The sequence below is a fragment of the Ipomoea nil genome, unplaced genomic scaffold (assembly GCF_001879475.1).
Source record: "Ipomoea nil cultivar Tokyo-kokei standard unplaced genomic scaffold, Asagao_1.1 scaffold2921, whole genome shotgun sequence".
Classification (NCBI taxonomy): Eukaryota; Viridiplantae; Streptophyta; class Magnoliopsida; order Solanales; family Convolvulaceae; genus Ipomoea; species Ipomoea nil.
Window position 1 is genome coordinate 3,933,933 of NW_017619349.1, and position 23,433 is coordinate 3,957,365.

Consider the following 23,433-nt stretch of genomic DNA (forward strand, 5'->3'; position numbering starts at 1 on the left):
GCTGTTCCGGTGCGTATGAAAATTAGTCCGAGTATGGTTGATACGGGTTTAAACTCAGAGTCTAACAAAAAAACAGGTACTAAATTAATAGTTTCGGAATTTATGGACTGAAATTAATAAGACCCAATAGAGCAATTAAATATTAAAACGTAAACAATATTTTTTGTTAAAAAAACATCAAAACCTATTCTAATACATATTACAAAATCCAAAAACAAAAACAAACAAAATCAAAGCCTTTTCTTGTTCAAGCTATCCACAAGATGGCGCATTTGGAATCTCCAAAACATGAAATAAGCTAAACCCAAACCAATAAGAACAAAGATCCAAACATTGTCTTCGCTCTTTTCATTTTCAGACTCTATTTCCATTATTCCAAATTCATCCCTCTCCGCATTTACCATAATGCCCTCGTTGATATGCCCATATAACACGTACACCCTGTCCAAATTCCCCACCGTCACCGCGGAAGCGAACCGGTCTTCTTCGAGGGCAGTTTCGTCAAACACCACCCCCTCCATCCAGCTGTCTTGGCTTTTTAGGAAATACAGCTTCCGGTGGCTAACCGCCACCACGACGCCGTCGCGCCTGACGGCGATCCCGTCCGCCGCCGTTAAGTCCTTGTTGAGGAGAACGGTCCTCGCGCCGCCGTGTTCGACGTCGACTTTGAAGAGCTTCCCGGTGTTGGATTGGACGGCGAGTAGGTAGCCCTTGGAGATGTAAACGACGCCGTTTAGGCCGCATTTGTGGTAGTCGGCGGCGGCGTCCACCGGATACGATTTGAACGCCTTCGATCTGGACAGCACGGAGGCCTCGCCGTCGAAGTTGACTTTCCAGATGAGATCTCTCCCGGAGTTGGTGACGTAAGCGTTTCCAGAGAAATCCGTCGCGACGTCGTTTGCGACGGATTGGCTAGGGTTAGGGTTAGGGTTCCGATCATCTTCTTCTTCGTCGTCGATGAGGGGGGTTAGGAAGATGCGGCGGAGGGAGATGAGGTCGTAGGCCGCGAGGGCGTTGAAGGGTTCCGGCGCGGGGCGGTGGACGACGGCGAGGACGCGGTAGTGTCTCCGGTCGAGGGCGATGCCCAGGATCTTCGAGTCCGCCGGGAGAGAGGCGTCGGAGATCAGGGTTTCGGATACGCCGGCGTCGGAGACGGAGACGAGCTTCGGATAGCGTAGAGAGCCAACGACGAAGTGCTGGGACCTTGGGTCCCACACGAAGGACTCCGGGAAAAGGTTCTCCGATCGGAAGTTGATGACGTGGGGTCCCCGTCCGGCGACTACACCCACGAGAAAGACGACGGAGAAGAGAACAACGATTGCCGATGTTGTTTTCGACATCCTTTGGGATTTCCGGTTGGAACCAAATGCTTATATTAAGGATATAAATATATGTAATTATATAGTGATTAGTAAAGTAATTAAGTAATGTTGAATCAAAGTTAAATAGTTCGATTAGACTAATACTCCTATCCTAAATAGGTTTATCCTCCAAGCAAAAGACCAGTGGAAGAGGATGACTTGTCAAACAATGTGCCTTTTTTTTTTTTTTTTTTTTCAAATAAATATTTTATTATTATTATTATTATTATTATTATTATTATTATTATTATTATTATTATTTTGAAGAATTATTATTATTATTTTTAATCTTTGGTTTTTAATTTGATCATAATTGGTCTTTTAGACTATTGATTTTATTTCAGATTTGATTATTCAATTAACTGTTTGTTAAATAGGTGTTCAATTTAAGCGTAAGAATACAAAAATTAGCTAACATAATCGCCTCTTCATGTTTGAATATTTAAGGATGTTGAAAAATATTATATACTCCCTTCATCTCACTTTATGTATCTAGTTCAACGAGAATTGACTGAAGTTATTTTTAATTAAATTTTTTATAATATTAAGTTTGATATGGAGTAGTATCTATCCCGTAAAATTTATATATTTATAAAATACATTAAAAATAATATTAAATTCGTTGCAGAAAAAAGGTTTCCAATACGAATTATTAATTTATTACTCCGTATCTTACAATTTTGATCAAAGTAGTACTTTAACATAAATTACTCTGGATTTTCAAATTATAAATTCAATAAAAATAACTTTTTCTGTGGTCAGGAAAATCAGAAAATGTCGTATTGTCATAATTTATTTAGTTATTTTTTTTACAAAAATAAATAAATAAATATATTAAAAAAAAAAAAATGAAAAGAAGACAATCAATCTGTAAATACTTTAGTATAAAAGGTTAAATTGTTAAGAAGAAGGACATCCGGTCGTTGTAGTATAGTGGTGAGTATTCCCGCCTGTCACGCGGGTGACCCGGGTTCGATCCCTGGCAACGGCGAAGTGTTTTGTTAATGGAATTCCCTGATTACTTAGTTAAACGCCGTCGTTCTTGTAACCTCGATAAGCTTTAAGATGCCTATTATTTTAACGCTTTAATTTTTATTTTTATTTTTTTAATTTTTTAGGGTGCTGCAGAAAATTGAGATTCTTATAAGAGCACAGTAATCTTTTCTTCCTTTTAGAATTGTATAAAATGTTTTGATGACCTTATCACGAGTCATCCATTTGAAATCTAGTATTTTCTTTTAAATTTTTATATGAAATTTATTTAAAATTAAATTAATTTTTTTAAAAGAATGAGTTAATACCCAATATAGTCATCGGATATAATAATATTACTTAATTTAGTTCTAAATGATTTTTTTGTGCCCAATTTAGTTATTGAAACAACCCAATTCTTTCTTTGTTTTTTAGTTGTTTTTTTTAAAAAAAAAAAAATTAAGGGTCTGTTTGGAAAGTAGGAAAATGACTTCTGGAAAATGAGTCATTTTCCGGAAAACATTTTCATTTCCAGTGTTTGGTTGCATTCTGGAAAATTGTTTTAGTGTGTTTGGTTCATTTTCTGGAAAATGAGTAGAATTGTATAATTAAACATTTTAATTATTTTATTTAGAATATTACAACATGTATAATAATATAATAATAATAATTTTAAATATAATAAAAAATAACTAATAATATATCAAAAATATTATGGTGGTGGTGGTGGTGTAGTAGTAGTGGTGTTATTTGTTATATAATAATAATAATAATAATAATAATAATAATAATAATAATAATAATAATAATAATAACTGATGGTGGTATGACGGTGGTGGACTGGTGGCAGTGGTGGTGGTGGTGGTGTGGTGGCGGTGGTTGTAGTGGTATGGTGGTGGTGGTGGTGGTGGCGGCGACGGTGATTGCGTTGGTATAGTGGTGGTGGTGGTGGCGGCGGTGGTATGATCGTGGTGGTGGCGGCGGTGGTGTGATGCTGGTGGTGTGGTAGTGGTGGTAGTTGCGGTGGTATGGTGGCGGTGGCGGTGGCGGTGGCAGCAGCGGTGGTATGGTGGTGGTGGTGGCAGCGAAGGTGGTTGCGGTGGTATTGTGGTGGTGGCGGCGGCGGTTGTGGTGGTATGGTGGTGGTGGCGGCGACGGTGGTTGCGGTGGTAGCAGCGGCGGGGGTGGTGGCGGCGGCGGTGGTGTGATGGTGGTGGTGTGGTGGCAGTGATATGGTGGTGGTGTGGTGGCAGTGGTATGGTGGTGGTGGTGGCGGCGACGATGGTTGCGGTGGTAGTGGTAGCAGCGGTGGTGGTGGTGGTATGGTGTTGGTGGTGGTGGTAGTAGTGGTGGTAGTGGTATGGTGGTGGTGGTAGTGGTTGCGGTGGTATGGTGGTGGTGTGATGGTGGTGGTGTGGTGGCGGTGGTTGCGGTGGTATAGTGGTGGCGGCGACGGCAGTAGTGGTGGTGATGGTGGTAGTGAGGTGGTGGTGGTATGGTGTTGATGATGTTGGTGGTGGTGTGATGTTGGTGTAAAAGTTGGAAAATGACTTCCCCCCAAAAAAGGAGAAGTCATTTTCCTCCAAAACAAGCTTATTTTCCAAAGTCAACGGAAAATGATTTCCGTTGACTTGATTTTCCAAGCACATCCAAACAGTGAAAACTTGGAAAATGATTTCCAGAACTCATTTTCCAAGTTTCCAAACACACCCTAAAAATGTTTGCATTGACTTCATCTCTATATGCTTTATTTTTAATTAAAATCAATAAGACCACATTAGATAAATACCGGCGCCATGTCTATATCCAAGACATTCAACAAGGGATGTTCTCCATGAATTCTTTCTCCAAGTCATTTTCCGGACATTGCTTTTGCGGTTGGAATGCTAGGGCGTTACCAACATAATCCGGGGTTAGACTATTGGAGAGCTGTAAAGAAGGTTCTAAGGTATCTCAAAGGAACCAAATGTTACAAGCTTGGGTTTAGGCAGACAAACAATTTAGATGTTATCAGTTATTCAGACGCGGACTTCGCTGGTTGTGTTGATTCTCGAAAATCAACTTCAGGGTGAATTTTTATTATTGCCGGTGGGGCTATCTCATGGAGAAGTGTTAAACAGTCCTTAATAGCTACTTCTACCATGGAAGCCGAGTCCGTATCCTATTTCGAGGCTACTTCACAGAATGTTTGGCTAAAGAATTTTATCGGCAGTTTCGAAATGGAGCAGCAGAGGTTTCAAAGGCAGTTTCGAAATCAATTAGGAGCAGAGGTTTCAAAGGCAGAATAATAGAGACAAGGTAATAATAAAATAAAATTAAACCTTGGCTTTGTTCGAAGAGGGAAATGATAGATGGATTGAAGAGGATGACTTTAGTTCGGTTTTTTTTTTTTGTTGGCGCGGAAACTGGGGAGAAGTCTTGTCTTGCAGTTAAGATATTGAAAAAAATAGCGTTGAAAAATTCAAAGTTTAATTTACAGTTGTCAATTCCAATGTTGTTTTATGTTACGGGGTTTAATTCTTCCCTTCCCCAAGAATGTAAATCATCTCCCAAAGTTGAATCCTCACTCTAAGGACCCCCACACTTCGACCCTACAGAGCATGTGAAATGATGTAAATGATGTGGGCTTAGAATTATAGATTCTAAAGGCGAATTTTTTTTAATGATTTATGAATCGAAACAACAATTATGAAAGGTCAGGATGCAACATAAAAAATCCGTCATAGTTTATAGTGTGGAATAACACTTAATCCATTGAAAATCGAAGTTGTAACTTCTTATTTACAAAAAAGAATAAATAAAATAAAATAATAATAATAATAATAATAATTAAAAATTCTCCCTTCACTCACAACAACAAGTTCTTAATAAGCTACATTTGCCACCACCATAGCCCTGAGATTTGCAAGATTCATCGCATAACTTTTTAGACCAACACCCTCCCACCTGCCCAAAGCACCACTGTTGGCTGGTGTCATGCGCAGCCGTCATTGTTGGACCCATTTCTGCTTCATACCAATATCAACATAATTTATTTTTATTGTAAAAAATACTATCCATACCTATACTTATATTACGTATACCATTCTTTATTGTTCTCAATAATGCTGATTTACATATATATATTTATGTATGTTTATATTGAAATACATTTTGTGGGGGGAGGGGTGGGGTGGGATGGGGTTGCTACCAATATCATAATGGCATTATATTCCCATACTATTTGATACCAATATCAACACAATTCAATCTATTTTGTGTGGTGATTTACATACATCTATTGGTTTGTAAAAGAAATTACCAGTAGAAGAAAGGAGCACCAAGAAGAGGAAGAGGATGGTAAGAGACTTCGAAGAACCTGCCATTGCTCTCAATTTTGGGCTTCTTATTTTATTTTTTTTTTATTTTTATTTTTTATTTTACTTTTATTTCTACATATAATATATGTGTGAGTGAGTATGAAAGGCTCAAAACATGTAACTCTATATATAGGGTATATATGTTTGGTTTGTAATGAACAAGTTGTGTTATTTGTCCTATGTTTTAGGCTAGCCAACAAGAATGTATGTTAAAGCTACAATGTATTTAGGATTGAGTTACTATTTCTTTGGGATATCACAAGCTTTTATTTTGATTATGTTTCTATCACAATTAACAATAACAATTAATTTTTTTTTTAAAAAACAATAACAATTAAATGATTAATATAATTGAGCTTCTTAAAACATGGCCTATTGGATTCTAAAAAAATAAAGAAAAAATAAAGACCTATTTGTGTTGAATGTTTGTGAGGGTGTGTTTATTGAGTTTATTCTAACGCTCAATATCCATTTCCAATATCTTTCTCTTCTCAATGATAATATCTTCAATTCCAATCAAATATTTACGGGTTCACTATCATTTTAATTATCTTTTTTTTTTTTTTTTTTTTTTTTTTTTTTTTTTTTTTTTGTGTGTGTGAATCTTTATTATTCATCATTCAATCTAATATAAGATGAAGAGATATAATTATAAAAAAAGTCCTTTAGTAATATTCATATTTATTTAAAACACTCCTCTGGACATTACAAAACAGTACATGATATATGTGTATTCAATCATGCACAACAACAATCAGGGTACACACACATGCCTGCCTTAGAGCCTCGTTTCTTGCATAATGCATCACATTTATCATCATTGCAGTCCTTTACATTGCCAAAGCACTTCTTGCCCTTACCATTCACTTCTCCAACCCTAATTGGGCTTGTCTCTGCTTGTCTTGTGACCGTAGCTGACAAAAGATCATAAGGAGGTAAATCAGTCTAAATCGTCCGTAATTGATCGGTTCAAACCAAGAAGGGTAATAGGCCAGGCCACTTCCATTAATAGTCAAACATGTAACTTTGTGGTTAATTACCAAGTCACAAGTCTGACCAACTAACTTAATTGAGGTTAAAAGTGACACCTTTATAAATAATAAGTAGTGAAAGTAAAACAATTGTTCCATTTACAAAAAAAAAAAAAAAAAAAAAAAAAGTCAGCGCTTATTTTTGTTTATAGTAGTCAGACAATAGGATATGGCTTATGTATACAAAGTACATTATTTGTTTTGGGTGTATGCCAGAGGTTCTATCGTCGGACACAGTGAATAATTTCCTCGCTAAATTGTAGGCATCTCTATTGGGTGGGATAGCTGACCTGGAGATTATAACAAATGCTCAATCTGTCTCATTTTGCAAGTTTTATTTATTATTCATTGTAAATCATTGGTCAATTGAACTCTTCTTTCTTTGATTATTTTCTGTAACATTTTTTTTTAATTTCTAATTTTAATTTTTTTTTTCTTTGTTTTGTTTTTTGTGAGTTTAATAGTACTTTTATGTAGTTTTTAATTAAACATATAAATTTTATACACTAACACTAAATTAAATATTATAGAAAATTAAAGTGTACATAACTTCAATCTATCCTTATTAGTCGAATTCGACACATGAAATAGAGAGAGAGTAAACAATTTGTTAAGTAAAAAGTTTTTCAGGATAATTACTAGAAAATGAAATAAGAACTAAAAAGATTAACATAATAGCAAACAACTTAAAGAAATTAAACCTCCCATTATTGTTGATTTTATATTTTTATTCTTAAGTCTTTTTTTTTTTTTTCTTCTATAAATGTATTTAAACAAACATGAATGACCTCAAGCACATACATGTAACATAACTCTTTTTTTTTTTTTTTTTCTTTGGTGTGCTACTCAACCACACCCCAGGTTCATGTAAGATAACTCTATGTATAGGATATTCTTGCTTGGTTTGTAATAAATATGTATCAATATATATATAAAAGAATGAAAATTCTCAAACATAACAACCCCAAGCATGTAAGAAACATGTTAGAGACCAATAACATAACTTAAGCATGACCCTAAGTATTTAGGATTTGATTACTATTACAACAATATGTTTGGTTAATGGGATAACTTTTAGAAGAATTGGAATCCTATTTCATAAGTAATAAAACAAGTAAGGAATATAATAGGAATTCTAATCATTGTTCGGTTAATGGGAGAAATAGACTTCAAGATTTTTATTCTGAAATTTGCTTAATTTACAACACATTTGGTTTACATAATGGGTCTAAAATGTAATAGCATTTTCGTGAATAAACTTATTCTATTTTTACATTTTTTAGTAAGTCAAGTTATTCTCAGAAATGAACTATTCGTCTTGCAAAGGAAATAGTTATTCCAAATTGAAGCATGCACTCCATATCAACTAAAAGGCCACTCTAATAGTTGGTCTACACATTTATATTTATATATTATATGTTCAACATTCCAAGGGGGCTAATATTATAATACGCATCATATTTTATAAGGAATAAAATAGGCCAGATACGAAAGGATTAAATTAAAATATTTTTAATATAATGTTTAACTTGACAAAGATAAAAGTAAGTATTACATTAATACTTCAAGGATCGGATAAAATAACATACATTGACATCACTTGCTCAATATTTTAGTTAATAAATAACAATGAAAACATTGTACTTAACATCAAGCATGAGAGAATATATATGTTTACAAAAATATAAATATATTTTGTATTTTAACAAATTCAAAAAAAAAAAAAAAATTCAAATTATAAATGAAGATTTATTCAGAAGGAATTTACCAGTAGAAGTAAGGAGGACCAACAAAAGGAACATAGTGACAAACAGTTTAAAGGATCGAGTCATTAATCTTTGATTTGAAACTTATTTTTGTTTTGTACAAATGATTGTAAATGTACAAGCTAAGAAAGATCTCTTGTAATCGAAACTTATTTTTGTTTTGTACAAAGGATTGTAAATGCACAAGCTAAGAAAGATCTCTTGTACATATATATAATTCTGTACGTATATATATAGTGTATGTTTGATGATTTTAATATAAATACGTGCAATTACTTGTCCTGTTTTCTAACATGAAACACCACAAATTAAACATGACACCATGCATGTAACAAACATTTTAATGATGCTTACACGGAACAAATTATTATTAGATGTAAATTAGTTTTCTTTTTTTTTTTTTTAATTTTAATTTTATTTTTTTATTTTCTAACATGAAACACCACAAATTAAACATGACACCATGCATGTAACAAACATTTTAATGATGCTTACACGGAACAAATTATTATTAGATGTAAATTAGTTTTTTTTTTTTTAGTTGACAAAAAATAAGGTGATATGATGGAATAGTTAATGACAAAAGAGTAATTTTAACAAGATATTTTTTTTTTAAAAAAAATTAATGAAGTCTTATGATCTAAATAATAGAATGAACTCAAAAGCATACCAACGGAATGGTATGTTCGTCACATTGTTATATTTGGTTGTTAACATAAGCTTCACAAAAGATCTTACCAGATTTTGAAAGATGCTTAGAAACCAGTAAAACCATTAAGAGTCGGTTTAAAAACTTAAAAAATGATTTCTTGATGTTATTTTTCTAATTTTCTAATGTTTGGCTATCAACAAAAAATACTTATTTTGATAAAAAGAAAAAGACCCATTTTGACGAAAAATATATTATGCGATTTATATTTCAAAAATATTTTTTAAATTTCTGTCTCATACATAGTTCTTTCTCTCTCTTTCTCCCTCTAAGTGATGTCAAATGGGTGGTTTAACCCGACACCTGTGGTCTATTTAGTTATTATTTGAACTGGTTTAGGCTAGTCCAATTGGGATTGATCTCTTCCTCTTCTTCTTGCATAAAATATTTCATCCTAAGTATGAATTTGGTTGAGCTTGGTGAAACAATAATTTGACCCAATCTGGCCCATAGCCTAAAAGGTTAAAAAAAAAATACTATAATTCTTTCTTCAACTTTGTTAACTTAAACTTTCAATCGTTATATCGTACGTGGAGGGTCCAATACACATAATTTATGTTCATAATACATATATACATAAACATGATATAATGAACTTGAATTATGTGCATCATATAGCTGATGACATATAAACACTTAATATAATACACAAAATTCATGCTCATAATGCACATAATTCATATTCATTATATCGTGTTTATATGTATGTGTATTATGAACATGAATTTTGTGCATTATGAACATGAATTCTGTACTTTACGACGTCAAATTTTGTGTATTGAACTAGGGTCCACAATGCACTATAACCCTAGTCGTCCACGATATAAATTGCCTAAATTTATTAATGACTAATTAAATTATGAATTAGGTTGGGCCGAACTAAACAATAAAAATCTTGACCCGAGCTACAACCCAACAATAAAAGAATAAGCTTTGACGGACTAGGCCAAACCAAACAATAAAAATCTTGATCCGGCCTAGCCCACATTCATAAACTAGCCGTTTTGATCCTTTGGAACAACTCGATGAATTTAATAGATCGTTTTCAAAATTCACTCGCTCCCTCACCCGACCCAACTTGATAGTTTATAAATAAATCACAGTGATTCAACGATTCATTGACCTTATTTGACAATCCATAATTAGCGAATTTGACCAGAGAATTATATAAGTAGTGTTTGTGCAACTCCCTTTTATTTTTCCATTTTTTTTTTCATGTCGATTGTCGATTTATCGATAGAAAAAGTGAGATTGGAACCTTTAAGCTCCTACAAAAAGGCATCAAGGCTCCATAAGAGCATCCATATCAATAGAAAACTTTACACAATTTTTTAGGTGCATGTATGAGAGATAAAAATAGAAGAGAAAAAGAAAAGCAAATAAAAAAAATCTGACAATTTTCTTTAAAAAGAAACCAACAGTGTGCGCTCCACTTGCACAGTTCGAGTTTTTTTGTTGTTTTTTCTTTTTTTTTTTTTGTTTTTTTTTTTTGTTTTTTTTTTTGTTTTTGAGAAAGAATTGAAAAGAAACCATGGTTGAATCTTTTTCAAAATGTCAAACTAAAATGCTGTAATATGTCACATTTCAAATTTTTTTGGGGTGTTTTGACGAAGGTCAAAATATCAAAATGGTGGATCTGTCATTTACTAAACAAGTCCTTGTGGGAGGATCAGTGTTTAATGTCCACAATAATCCATAATATTGAATGTAACTCACACATTACTGTTACCCAAGTTTGATACAGTGTGTCTTTAGCCACAATTTACCACCAGGAACCAACTGAATGCACTTCACATATTATCGAGTGCACTTGTATATGTCACAACATATATTTAGTAGTGTTGAAAAGTGTACATTTAACAAATTGAATGCAATTCACATATATGTTGTACTCAATCACGATACTTTTACCTAAACTACATAAAGCTAAAATATAATGCTAAAAAAGGAGAAAAAATACTAATCCCCTAGTTCTATTTTCAATCACTTCAGACTCTTGTAACCCTTCTGTGGATAGCAGCAGCAATTAAATCCAAAGCATCTACCTCTTTCATAACCGGCCCCCTTTCTAAGGCAATATTTAGTGCAAGATTTAGCGGTCAAGCAAAGCTTGCTAAAATCATCACAGTTATGTGATTCTCCAAGCATCATTGGACCAATCTCTGCCCATGTTTAAACCAAAAAGAAACAACAACAAAAAAAAAAAACATCCTCAAACAGTTATGATGTTAACTTCGTGTACGACATATTTTTATTGAGTTTAACTTCATTGTTTTGTCGTTAGATATTCATTAACTTGGGACCAAATCAATAACTTTACTATAGTCAAAGGGGACATTTCGGTAAATAACTTTTCAGAGGAAATGGTGCATGTGATGACCGAATTGGTAATTGGTCCGGTGATGCTTGGAGAATCACATAACTGTACGTGATGATACTACCAAGGTTTCCCGAACCTATAAAATGATAAGATCAAGCATTCAAGCCTGTCCTTAAAGAGATTTGCATGTATGATCTAACAAACTATATTGCACTATTAATGCAGACTTTTGTAAAAGAAATTACCAGTAGAAAAAAAGAGCGCAAACAGGAGGCAGATGGTTGCTGTAGTCTTTAATGAACTTGCCATTGCCATCAATAGTTTTGAGATTCCAACTTTATTTTTATTATTTATGTTACTTTAATAATAATAATTACAATAGTACGTAATTATTATTATTATTATTATTTTATTTTATTTTATTTATTTTAACAGGAGTATATGTAAACGAATTGAATATGCTCTATATATAGGGGTTAGTTGGTAATGAATATGTTTTGTTATTTATCCTACTTTTTAGGTGAGTCAGATAACATGTTAGTGATAAAACTAGTATTTAGGATTCAGGTATTGCTATTGTTCAAATTATGCCTCAGCAATATTTGTGATGTAAATTAATACAATCATGAGTTTTTAAAATAATGATTATAATCTGGATCTAAACTTATTGAAATGGTTCAGGATTATATAAAAATAATAATACTTAAATAATTAATAAGATCAATAAAAATAATGTTTTTGGGTATATATATCCTGAGTCCTAACAAATATAAAATACATTCGAAATAATTTTACCTGAAACGAATATATTCAAATTATTATTTGGTTTGGATATAAGATTTTTGAAATGTCAATCATAATTTTTGTATATAATTTTCAAAACCATAAATGTGTTAATTTGGATCTTCTTCTCCTTCAAAAAAATAATATATATGTTGATTCCTTTTATTATTTACCGAAATAGTTATATTATGGATCAATATAATGTCAATATAGCAACTTGGTTACCAGCATGCGTAGAGTGTTTGTAAGAGCTTAGGCTCCGTCTACCCCAGGTTCCCCCATCCCATTTGATTAAAAAAAAAAAAAACATAATAAAATGTTAGTTTTTTATTTTTTATTTTTTTAATGCTTACATTAAAAAAAAAAAAGCATAAATGTGTAATTTTGTGTCAAGGTATCATTTTTTTAGATTAGAAAAGAGAATGGTTATTTTGTCACAATGTTATCTTCTTCTTCTTCTTCTTTTTTTTTTTTTTTTTTTTTTTTTTTTTTTTTTTTTGCTTTTTTCTTATAGGGGTGGAGTTGAGTGGGGGCATGGGATTTTTGAGTACATGAAAATGAGGGAATTGTAACGCCCATACACTCGTAACTAAAGTTTCATTTTAATGTGGACCATGTCTCAAAACGGTGTCGTTTCTTTTAATGAAAAGAAACTGCACCTGTTTCGTGTAATTAGTTCTGTTTTTATAACATATATATATATATATATATATATATATATATATATATATATATATATATATATATATATATATTCAGTTTCATTTTATATACATTGTAATTTGATTTCAGTACAACTAAAGTTTCATTTTGTTTCAATTATAGTTTCATTTGACATTATATATACAATAGTATTATTACAATGAGACATGTTATTGAATTTCATTTTATACACACTGTAGTCTTATTACAACACCACTAAATTATAATTCTAATTCAATTATGGTTTTACTAGATAATATACACTCAAAAATGTGAAACTGTTATTCAGTTTCATTTTATATACTCTATAGTTTCAATTTTTTTTTTAATTTAGGGTTATTACATTTGTCGATGTCAAATTAAATATGAGATGGACTAGGCCAAACAAACAAACCAAAAAAAAAAAAAAAATCTTGATCCGACGTAGCTCACATTCCCCAATTTTTTTTTCAATTTTTTTAATTCAAAATTATTATATTTATCAATTTATATATTTATTTTTTATTATTTTTTTGAAAAGATATTTATTTTTATTATAATAATACACACATGAGCAAACTCAAGTGAAAACTCGTTTTCAGATAAAATTGAGAGTGAATTCCATTTTTGGTCATACTGTTATAGGGGCGTTTCCAATTTTAGTCTACCTTAATTTTTTTTCCACTTTATAACCACTATTATTGAATGTGTTCCACTTTTAGTCCCACCGTTAGTATTTTCATCAAGAGGCCGTGTAATCTAGGGGTATTTTGACCTTTCTTCTCATCCAAGACTATGTTTGACTAAAGAAATGAGAACATTAAACCTAAAACCTAAGAAACCTCGCCGGCCCATGTTGGAACGAACGAAACGATGTAGCTTTGGCTTCCCATTCTCGTTGTTCGGAGAGCCATCTTCGAATATCGGAGGAGGAGGACGAAGCCGCTGGATTAAAAGATAAGAGACAAACATAAAAAGACCAAAATACCCTTTGATTATACGGTCTCTTGACAGAAATATTAACGGTGGACTAAAAGTGGAACACATTCAATAACAGTGGTTGTAAAGTGGCAAAAAAAATTAAAGTGGACTGAAATTGGAAACGCCCCTATAACAGTAGGACCAAAAATGGAATTCACTCTAAAATTGAGAACCGTTCTTATTCATCGATTTGGGAAGATCAATAATTCTGAAGCAATAAAAAAATATTATGACATTTCAATAATTACATCATGCTTCGAGTGTACTCAGCAACACGTACTTTAAAAAGTGTATTATTTGATATTTATACTGCAATCTCATTTATACATGGCAAAATTCACTCGGTCTCACACTCAACTCGACATGATAGTAAATAAATAAATTTCCACAATCACCACCACCATTGTATTACACCCGGTGGCCCGGTGGAAAGCAGCAGCAATTTAATGCTAAGCATTCACCTTCTTCATAGCCCCGTTTTTGGCAAAATTTATTGCAAGAATTAGCCGTCATGCAAAGCTTGATATTATTAGAACAGTTATATGATTCTCCAAGCATCATTGGACCCATCTCTGCCCATGTTTAAACCAAAAAATTAAAAACAAAAAAAGAACGAACAAACCATACATCCTCAAATAGTTATGATGTTAACTTCATGTAAGACATATTTTTTATATTTTGCAAATATATAGTTATTTAATATATATTTACAAATATATAATATATTTTGCATTTTAACAAATTCAAATTATAAATAAATCCAAGACCTTGCGGTCAAGCGGCATGATTGTGAAACTTTTATTAGGTTGAGAAAAATATGTATGAATAGATACTATATTATAACAGAATCAATATTATTACTAAAAAAATTATAAATGAAAATTTATTCAAAAGGAATTACCAGTAGAAGTAAGGAGGACTAACAAAAAGAACATAGTGACAGACATTTTAAAGGATCGAGCCATCAATCTTCGATTTGAAACTTATTATTTTTGTTTTGTACAAATGTATGTAAATGTACAAGAAAGATCTCTTGTATGTATATACCTGTGTACGTATATAGTGTATGTTTGATGATTTTAATATAAATAAATACGTGTAATTACTTGTCCTATTTTCTAACATGAAACACCACAAAATAAACATGACACCATGCATGTAACAAACATTTTAATGATGTTTACACGGAACAAATCGTTATTAGATGTGAATTAGTTTTTTTTTTTTTTTTTTTTTTTTTTTTTTTTTTTTGGGTTAAAGAAAAAATGACCCATTTTGACGAAAAATATATTCTTAGATTTTTGTTCCAAAAATATTTTTGGAATAAGGTTCAAATCGGCCACGTAACCTGAAAATACAATTAGGCCACTGAATGAAAAAAAAAGTGCAATTAGGACATTGAACACTCTAAATGTATGCAATTTCACCTGATAACAGGTTACTATCAATTTAAGCAGGTTACCGGCTTACGTGGCAGCTGAGTTGACATTTCTAATAATTTTTAATATTAATAGAGTGTTTGTAAGAGTTTAGGCTCCGTCTACCTCGGGTTCCTCCTATTAGGACTAGTATTATGATTCTTGTATTTGAGTCATAGTATGACTCGATAGAGTGTCTTTAACAACAGGAACCAACTGAATTCACTTCATATATTATCGAGTACACTTGTATATATCACAACATACATTTGGTCGTGTTCAAAAGTGCACATTTAACAAACTGAATGCATTTCACATATATGTTGTACTGAATCACCATACTCCTACTTAAAATAATACATAAGGCTATAATATAGATATATACTATATTATAACAGAATTAGTAGTACTAGAAAAAAAAAATTATAAGTAAATATTTAATTTATTCAAAAGAAATTACCAGTAGAACTAAGGAGGACCAACAAAAGAAACATAGTGACAAACAAATTAAAGGATCGAGTCATTAATCTTCAATTTGAAACTTATTTTTGTTTTGTACAAATGTATGTAAATGTACCAGAAAGATCTGATCTCGTGTATATATTACTCTTTACGTATATAGTGTATGTTTGATGATTTTAATATAAATACGTGTAATTAGTTGTCCTATTTTCAAACATTAAACACCACAAACATGACACCATGCATGTAACAAACATTTTAATGATTCTAACACGGAACAAATCATTATTAGATGTAAATTAGTTTTTTTTTTCTTTTTTTTTTTTTTACAAAGGAAGGGGGACACCCACATATACTATCTACGCCTTCACCAAGGCTCGAACTTAAGACATCCCACATAAGGGGCCAATCATTAGTTCTTTTTTTTTTTGTTAAAGAAAAAAGACCCCTTTTGATGAAAAATATATTCTTAGATTTTTGTTCCGAAAATATTTTTTAAATTTCTGTCTTACACATAGTTCTTTCTCTCTCTCTCTCTCTTTTCCTTTAAGTGGTGTCAAATGGGTGGATTAACTCGCGGTCTATCTAGTTATTATTTGAACTGGATTAAGCTAATTTGATTAAAGTATGCATGAATCTGATCAAGCTATGCCAAACAAAAAAACTCTTGACCGTCTACCCCATAGCCTAAAAAGTTAAAAAATATAATAAATTCTTTCTTCAAGTTTGTTAGCTTAGACCAATAGTTATGCTGTGCAACCGAATGCACCATGCGCATGGTGCATACGATGCAAAACGACGTCGTTTTGACTAAATTATTATAATAATTAATTCAAAATTATTATATTTATCAATCTATATATTTATCTTTATTATAATAATTAATACACACATGATCAAGTTCAAGTGAGAACTCGTTTTCAGAGAAAATTGAGAACCATTCTTATTCATCGATTTGAAAAGATCAACAATTCTGAAGCAAGAAAAAAATATTGTGACATTTTAATAATTACATCATGCTTCGAGTGTACTCAGCAACACGTACTATAAAAAGTGTATTATTTGATATTTATCCTGCAATCTTATCCATACAAAGCAAAATTCACACCTCTCACACTCGACTCGACATGATAGTAAATAAATAAATCTCCACAATCACCATTGTATTACACCCGGTGGCCCGGTGGATAGCAGCAGCAATTTAATTCTAAGCATCCACCTCCTTTATAGCCCCCTTTTTGGCAAAATTTAGTGCAAGTTTTAGCGGTCATGCAAAGCTTGGGATTATTATAACAGTTATATGATTCTCCAAGCATTATTGGACCCATCTCTGCCCATGTTTAAACCAAAAAATTAAAAAAAAAGAACAGTCATACATCCTCAAACAGTTATGATGTTAACTTCATGTAAGACATATTTTTATATTTTGCAAATATATTGTATATTTAATATATATATTTACAAATAAATAATATATTTTGCATTTTAACAAATTCAAATTATAAATAAATCTAAGACCTTGCGGTCAAACCGCATGACTATGAAACTTTTATTAGGTTGAGAAAAATATGTATGGACAGATACTATATTATAACAGAATCTGTATTACAAAAAAAAAATTATAAATGAAAATTTATTCAAAAGGAATTACCAGTAAAAGTAAGGAGGACCAACAAAAGGAACATAGTAACAAACAGTTTAAAGGATCGAGCCATTAATGTAATTTTTGATTTGAGACTTATTTTTGTTTTGTACAAATGTATGCAAATGTACTAGAAATATCTCTTTTATATATATAACTCTGTACGTATATAGTGTATGTTTGATGATTTTAATATAAATACGTGTAATTACTTGTCCTATTTTCAAACATGAAACACCACAAACATGACACCATGCATGTAACAAACATTTTAATGATGCTTACACGGAACAAATCATTATTAGATGTAAATTAGTTTTTTTTTTTTTTTTTTTTTTTTTTTTTTTTTTGGTTAAAATAAAAGACTCATTTTGACGAAAAATATATTCTTAAATTTTAATAATTATCTCAAGCTTTGAGTGTACTGTGCAAAAGTATCAAATTTATTATTTGATATTTATAGTGAAATCGTACCCACATAAGGCCTAATTCACTCGCTCCCACACAAGACCCGACAGAATAGTGAATAAGTAAATTACGGTGACTCTGCAACTCATTGTCCTTATTTGGAAATTTGCAGTTAACGAATTGTGTTAGTGGTTAGTGTATAACAAATTTGACTAGCGAATTATATAAGTGATTTGTGCAACTCCTCTTTATTTCTCCACATTTTCCTGTCAATTGTCGGCTGAAAAAATGGGAAACATCAACGCTCCATTAGAGCATCCATATCAATGGAAAATTTTTTACTCAATTTTTTTGATGCCATGTATGAGAGATAAAAATAGAAGAGAAAAAAAAAAGCAATAAAAAAATCTGACATTTTTTTAAAAAAAGAAACCAACAGTTATTTTGTCAAAGTGGCCGCTAGTTGGCTCATGGCGGCCACTCTGACGCGCCCCAGTGGAGCGTGGGGAGGGGGCGCGAAGTGTGCTCCACTTACATAGTTTTTTTTTTTTTTTTTTTTTTTTTTTTGCAAAAACTATGTTTTGCAGGAGAAAGAATTGACAAAATTAAATTCCATGGTCTACATCATAATAAAAACCAAGCTGTGTTTTAAGATGTGAAAAAATTATAAAAAAGTTACATATGTGGTTACTCTAATCTGCCTGTCATTTTATATGGTCAAAATGGCTCATGTTATATATCACAACATACATTTTATCGTGTTCAAAAGTATGTGTACATTTAACAAACTGAATGCACTTTACATATATGTTGTACTCAATCATGATACTCTTACCTAAAATACATAAAGCTATAATATAATGCTAAAAAGTGAGAAAAATATTGTAATAAAACAACAAATACTAATCCCCTAAGAGTTTTATTTCCAATTACTTTAGAGGAGCCATTTCAATTCAAGCATGATTGTAAAACCCAAAACTCTCCACTATCACCACCACCATTGTGTTACGGCATCGGTGGCGGCTTCGGTGAAAAGCAGGACCAATCTCTGCCCATGTTTAAACCCCCCCCTCCCCCCCCCCCCCCCCCCCAAAAAAAAAAAAAAAGAAGAATGAACAATCATACATGTATAATATATTCTACATTTTATCAAATTCAAATTCTAAATAAATCAAATACCTTGCGGTCAAGCGGCAGGGCTGTGAAAACTTTAATTAAGTTAAGAAAATATGTATAGATAGATACTATATTATAACAAAATTAATAGTACTAGAAAAAAAATATAAGTGAATATTTAATTTATTCAAAAGAAATTACCAGTAGAACTAAGGAGGACCAACAAAAGGAACATAGTGACAAACAATTTAAAGGATCGAGTCATTAATCTTCGATTTGAAACTTATTTTTGTTTTTTACAAATGTATGTAAATGTACAAGAAAGATCTGATCTCTTGTGTATATATTACTCTTACGTATATAGTGTATGTTTGATGATTTTAATATAAATACGTGTAATTTTTTTTTTTTTTTGAAAGTTACTGGCTCTATTACATTGTAGTATCTGTTCATATACTTTCTCAACCTACTGAAACACAAAGAACCAATAACGCCTCCACTGAGGCTTGAACTCATAATCTTCCAAATGGAAATCCAACCCGGATACCATTAGACCACATAGTCCTGGTATAAATACGTGTAATTAGTTGTCCTATTTTACAACATTAAACACCACAAACATGACACCATGCATGTAACAAACATTTTAATGATTCTAACACGGAACAAATCATTATTAGATGTAAATTAGTTTTTTTTTTTTTTTTTTTTTTTTTTTTTTTTTGTTATAGAAAAAAGACCCCTTTAATGAAAAATATATTCTTAGATTTTTGTTCCGAAAATATTTTTTAAATTTCTGTCCTACACATAGTTCTTTCTCTCTCTCTTTTCATTTAAGTGGTATCAAATGGGTGAATTAATTCACGGTCTATCTAGTTATTATTTGAACTGGATTAAGCTAATTTGATTAAAGTATGTATGAGTCTGATCAAGCTATGCGAAACAAAAAAAACTCTTGACCCAGTCTACCCCATAGCCTAAAAAGTTAAAAATTATAATAAATTCTTTCTTCAAGTTTGTTAGCTTAGACTTATTAAATTTATTAATGACTAATTAAAATATGATTTGGGTTGGGCGGGACTAAACAATAATTTTTTTGGCCAAACCTATAACCCAACAACAAAAGTCAAACACATTCCCACCAAACAAAAAAAAAATTCTTCATTTCTTTAATTAAAAATTATATTTATCAATTTATATATATATATATATATATATATATATATATATATATATATATGACAGAGAAATTTTTTTTATTCTCGACAGGGAAGTCCCATAAAATTATTTTTTGTTCATTACTAAAATGAATCAAGTGATAATCTGTCCTCAAGAGAAAATTGAGAACCATTCTTATTTCTTATTCATCGATTTTGGAAGATTAACAATTCTGAAGCAAGAAAAAGATGTTGTGATATTTTAATTAATAATTATCTTAAGCTGTGAGTATACTGTGTAACACTATCAAATGTATTATTTGATATTTATAGTGCAATCTTACCCACATAAGGCGAAATTCAGTCCCTTCCACACCAGACCCGACAAGATAGTAAATATGTAAATCACGGTCACTCAGTAACTCATTGATCTTATTTGACAATCCGCAATTAGCAGATTGTGTTAGCGAATTATATAACTGATTTGTGCGACTCGATCACCTTTATTTCTCCACTTTTAATTTTCATGTCAATTGCCGATTTTTGTCGGTGAAAAAAGTGGGATTGGAGCTTTTAGGCTTCCTACAAAAGGGGCATCAAGGCTCCATAAGAGCATCCATATCAATAGAAAATTTTACACAATTTTTAGGTGTCATGTAGGGAGATAAAAATAGAAGAGAAAAAGAAAAGCAGTAAAAAAATCTGACATTTTTTTTTTTAAAAGAAACCAACAATTGTTTTGTCAAAGTGGCCGCCAGCTGGTGGCCACCATGATGTGCCCCAGTGGGGCAAGAAGTGCGCTCTACTTGTGTTGTTCGAGCTTGTTTTTTTCTTCTCCGTGCAAAAACATGACAAAGAATTGACCAAAACCATGATTTACGTCATTATAAAAATCAAACTCTGTTTTTAAGATCTGAAAAAACTATCAAAAAATTACATGTGTGGTTGCTCTAATCTGCCTGCCCATGAATTGATGGGCTGGCTTTTAATTGGGAGCGAGACTCCTTTTTAAAGGGTCAAAATGGGTCATGGCCTGGTGTTTAGTGCAAGTTTTAAGTTATTTTTTTTTTAATAAAAAATAATTATATGAGAATTTTGGAGAAAGATGAGTCTGTTTTCAAAATGTCAAACTAAAATGCTGCAATATGCCACATTTCAGTTTTTCTTGGTGTTTTGACCAAGGTTAAAATATCAAAAATGGTGGATTCATCATTTACTAAACAAGTCCTTAGGTGGGAATTGTAATCCCCCTACACTCGTAATTAAAGTTTCATTTTATTGTGGATCATGTTTCAAAACGGTATCGTTTCTTTTAATGAAAAGAAACCGCATATGTTCCGTGTAATTAGTTCTGTTTTTATAACATATTCAATTTTATTTTATATACATTGTAATTTTATTTCAGCGCAACTAAAATTTCATTTGACATTATACATACAATAGTATTATTACACTTACCTCAAATAGTATTATTACACTGAGACATGTTATTGAATTTCAATTTATACACACTGTAGTTTTATTACAATACCACTAAATTATAATTCTAATTCAATTATGATTTTACTGGATAATATATACTCAAAAATGTGAAACTGTTATTCAGTTTTACTATATATATATATATATATATATATATATATATATATATATATATATATATATATATACTGTAGTTTCAATTTTTTAAATTCAGGGTTATTACATTTGACGATATCAAATTAAGTTTCAATTTTTTAAATTCAGGGTTATTACATTTGTCGATATCAAATTAAATATGAGACGGACTAGGCCAAACCAAACAAAAAAAAAATCTTGATCCGACGTAGCTCACATTCCCCAAAAAAGATTTTTTTTCTTCAATTTTTTTTAATTCAAAGTTATTATACTTATCAATCTATATATTTATTTTTATTATAATAATTAATACACACATGAATACATGATCAAGCTCAAATGAAAACTCGTTTTCAGAGAAAATTGAGAATCATTCTTATTCATCGACTTGGGAAGGTCAACAATTCTGAAGCAAGAAAAAAAAATATTGTAACATTTCAATAATACATACTATAAAAAGTGTATTATTTAATATTTATACTGCAATCTTATTTATACAAATCAAAATTCACACGCTCTCACACTCAACTCGACATAATAGTAAATAGATAAATCTCCATAATCACCACCACCATTGTATTACACCCGGTGGAAAGCAGCAGCAATTAAATTCTACTAAGCATCCACCTCCTTTATAGCGCCGTTTTTTGCAAAAATTAGTGCAAGTTTTAGCGGTCACGCAAAGCTTGGAATTATTATAACAGTTATTTGATTCTCCAAACATCATTGGACCCATCTCTGCCCATGTTTAAACCAAAAAATTAAAAAAAAAAAAGAAAAAAAAAAAAAAAACGAACAGCCATACATCCTCAAACAGTTATGATGTTAACTTCATATAAGACATATTTTTATATTTTGCAAATATATAGTATATTTAATATATATATTTACAAGTATATAATATATTTTGTATTTTAACAAATTCAAATTATAAATAAATCCAAGACCTTGCGGTCAAGCGGCATGACTATGAAACTTTTATTAAGTTGAGAAAAATATATATGGACAAATATTATATTATAACAGAATCTGAATTACAAAAAAAAAAAAAATTATAAATGAAAATTTATTCAAAAAGAATTACCCGTAGAAGTAAGGAGGACCAACAAAAGGAACATAGTAACAAATAGTTTAAAGGATCGAGCCATTAATGTAATCTTCGATTTGAGACTTATTTTTGTTTTGTACAAATGTATGCAAATGTACTACAAATATTTCTTGTATATATATAACTCTGTACGTATATAGTGTATGTTTGATGATTTTAATATAAATACGTGTAATTACTTGTCCTATTTTCAAACATGAAACACCACAAACATGACACCATGCATGTAACAAACATTTTAATGATGCTTACACGGAACAAATCATTATTAGATGTAAATTAGTTTTTTTTTTTTTTTTTTTTTTTTTTTTTTTGGTTAAAGAAAATAAAGACCCATTTTGACGAAAAATATATTCTTAAATTTTAATAATTATCTCAAGCTTTGAGTGTATTGTGCAAAACTATCAAATTTATTATTTGATATTTATAGTGAAATCGTACCCACATAAGGCGTAATTCACTCGCTCCCACACAAGACCCGACAAAGTAATGAATAATTAAATTACTGTGACTCAGCAACTCATTGTCCTTATTTGGCAATT

At 31.2% G+C, this 23,433-nt stretch overlaps 1 protein-coding gene, 6 long non-coding RNA genes and 1 other non-coding gene across 8 annotated transcripts; 1 reads left to right on the forward strand and 7 right to left on the reverse strand.

Moving 5' to 3' along the window:
• Positions 1-230: 230 nt before the first annotated feature.
• On the reverse strand, positions 231-1,340 carry LOC109160834. Its single transcript, XM_019309078.1, has one exon. It carries the CDS (start codon positions 1,338-1,340, stop codon positions 231-233), a length of 1,110 nt encoding a protein of 369 aa, XP_019164623.1.
• Positions 1,341-2,280: 940 nt separating this feature from the next.
• Positions 2,281-2,352, forward strand: TRNAD-GUC. Its single transcript has one exon. It is a non-coding gene; the product is annotated as a tRNA-Asp (tRNA).
• Positions 2,353-5,035: 2,683 nt separating this feature from the next.
• On the reverse strand, positions 5,036-5,781 carry LOC109161023. The gene is made up of 2 exons (XR_002050861.1): positions 5,635-5,781; positions 5,036-5,338 (listed from the first exon to the last, which is right to left on the reverse strand). It is a non-coding gene; the product is annotated as an uncharacterized LOC109161023 (long non-coding RNA).
• Positions 5,782-6,341: 560 nt separating this feature from the next.
• LOC109161019 lies at positions 6,342-8,670 on the reverse strand. Its single transcript, XR_002050857.1, has 2 exons — positions 8,492-8,670; positions 6,342-6,606 (listed from the first exon to the last, which is right to left on the reverse strand). It is a non-coding gene; the product is annotated as an uncharacterized LOC109161019 (long non-coding RNA).
• A 2,597-nt stretch (positions 8,671-11,267) lies between these two features.
• Positions 11,268-11,867, reverse strand: LOC109161024. The gene is made up of 2 exons (XR_002050862.1): positions 11,764-11,867; positions 11,268-11,360 (listed from the first exon to the last, which is right to left on the reverse strand). It is a non-coding gene; the product is annotated as an uncharacterized LOC109161024 (long non-coding RNA).
• A 2,373-nt stretch (positions 11,868-14,240) lies between these two features.
• LOC109161025 lies at positions 14,241-14,960 on the reverse strand. The gene is made up of 2 exons (XR_002050864.1): positions 14,865-14,960; positions 14,241-14,535 (listed from the first exon to the last, which is right to left on the reverse strand). It is a non-coding gene; the product is annotated as an uncharacterized LOC109161025 (long non-coding RNA).
• A 1,860-nt stretch (positions 14,961-16,820) lies between these two features.
• LOC109161020 lies at positions 16,821-17,613 on the reverse strand. The gene is made up of 2 exons (XR_002050858.1): positions 17,495-17,613; positions 16,821-17,173 (listed from the first exon to the last, which is right to left on the reverse strand). It is a non-coding gene; the product is annotated as an uncharacterized LOC109161020 (long non-coding RNA).
• Positions 17,614-22,231: 4,618 nt separating this feature from the next.
• LOC109161021 lies at positions 22,232-22,989 on the reverse strand. The gene is made up of 2 exons (XR_002050859.1): positions 22,868-22,989; positions 22,232-22,521 (listed from the first exon to the last, which is right to left on the reverse strand). It is a non-coding gene; the product is annotated as an uncharacterized LOC109161021 (long non-coding RNA).
• Between the last annotated feature and the right edge of the window lie 444 nt (positions 22,990-23,433).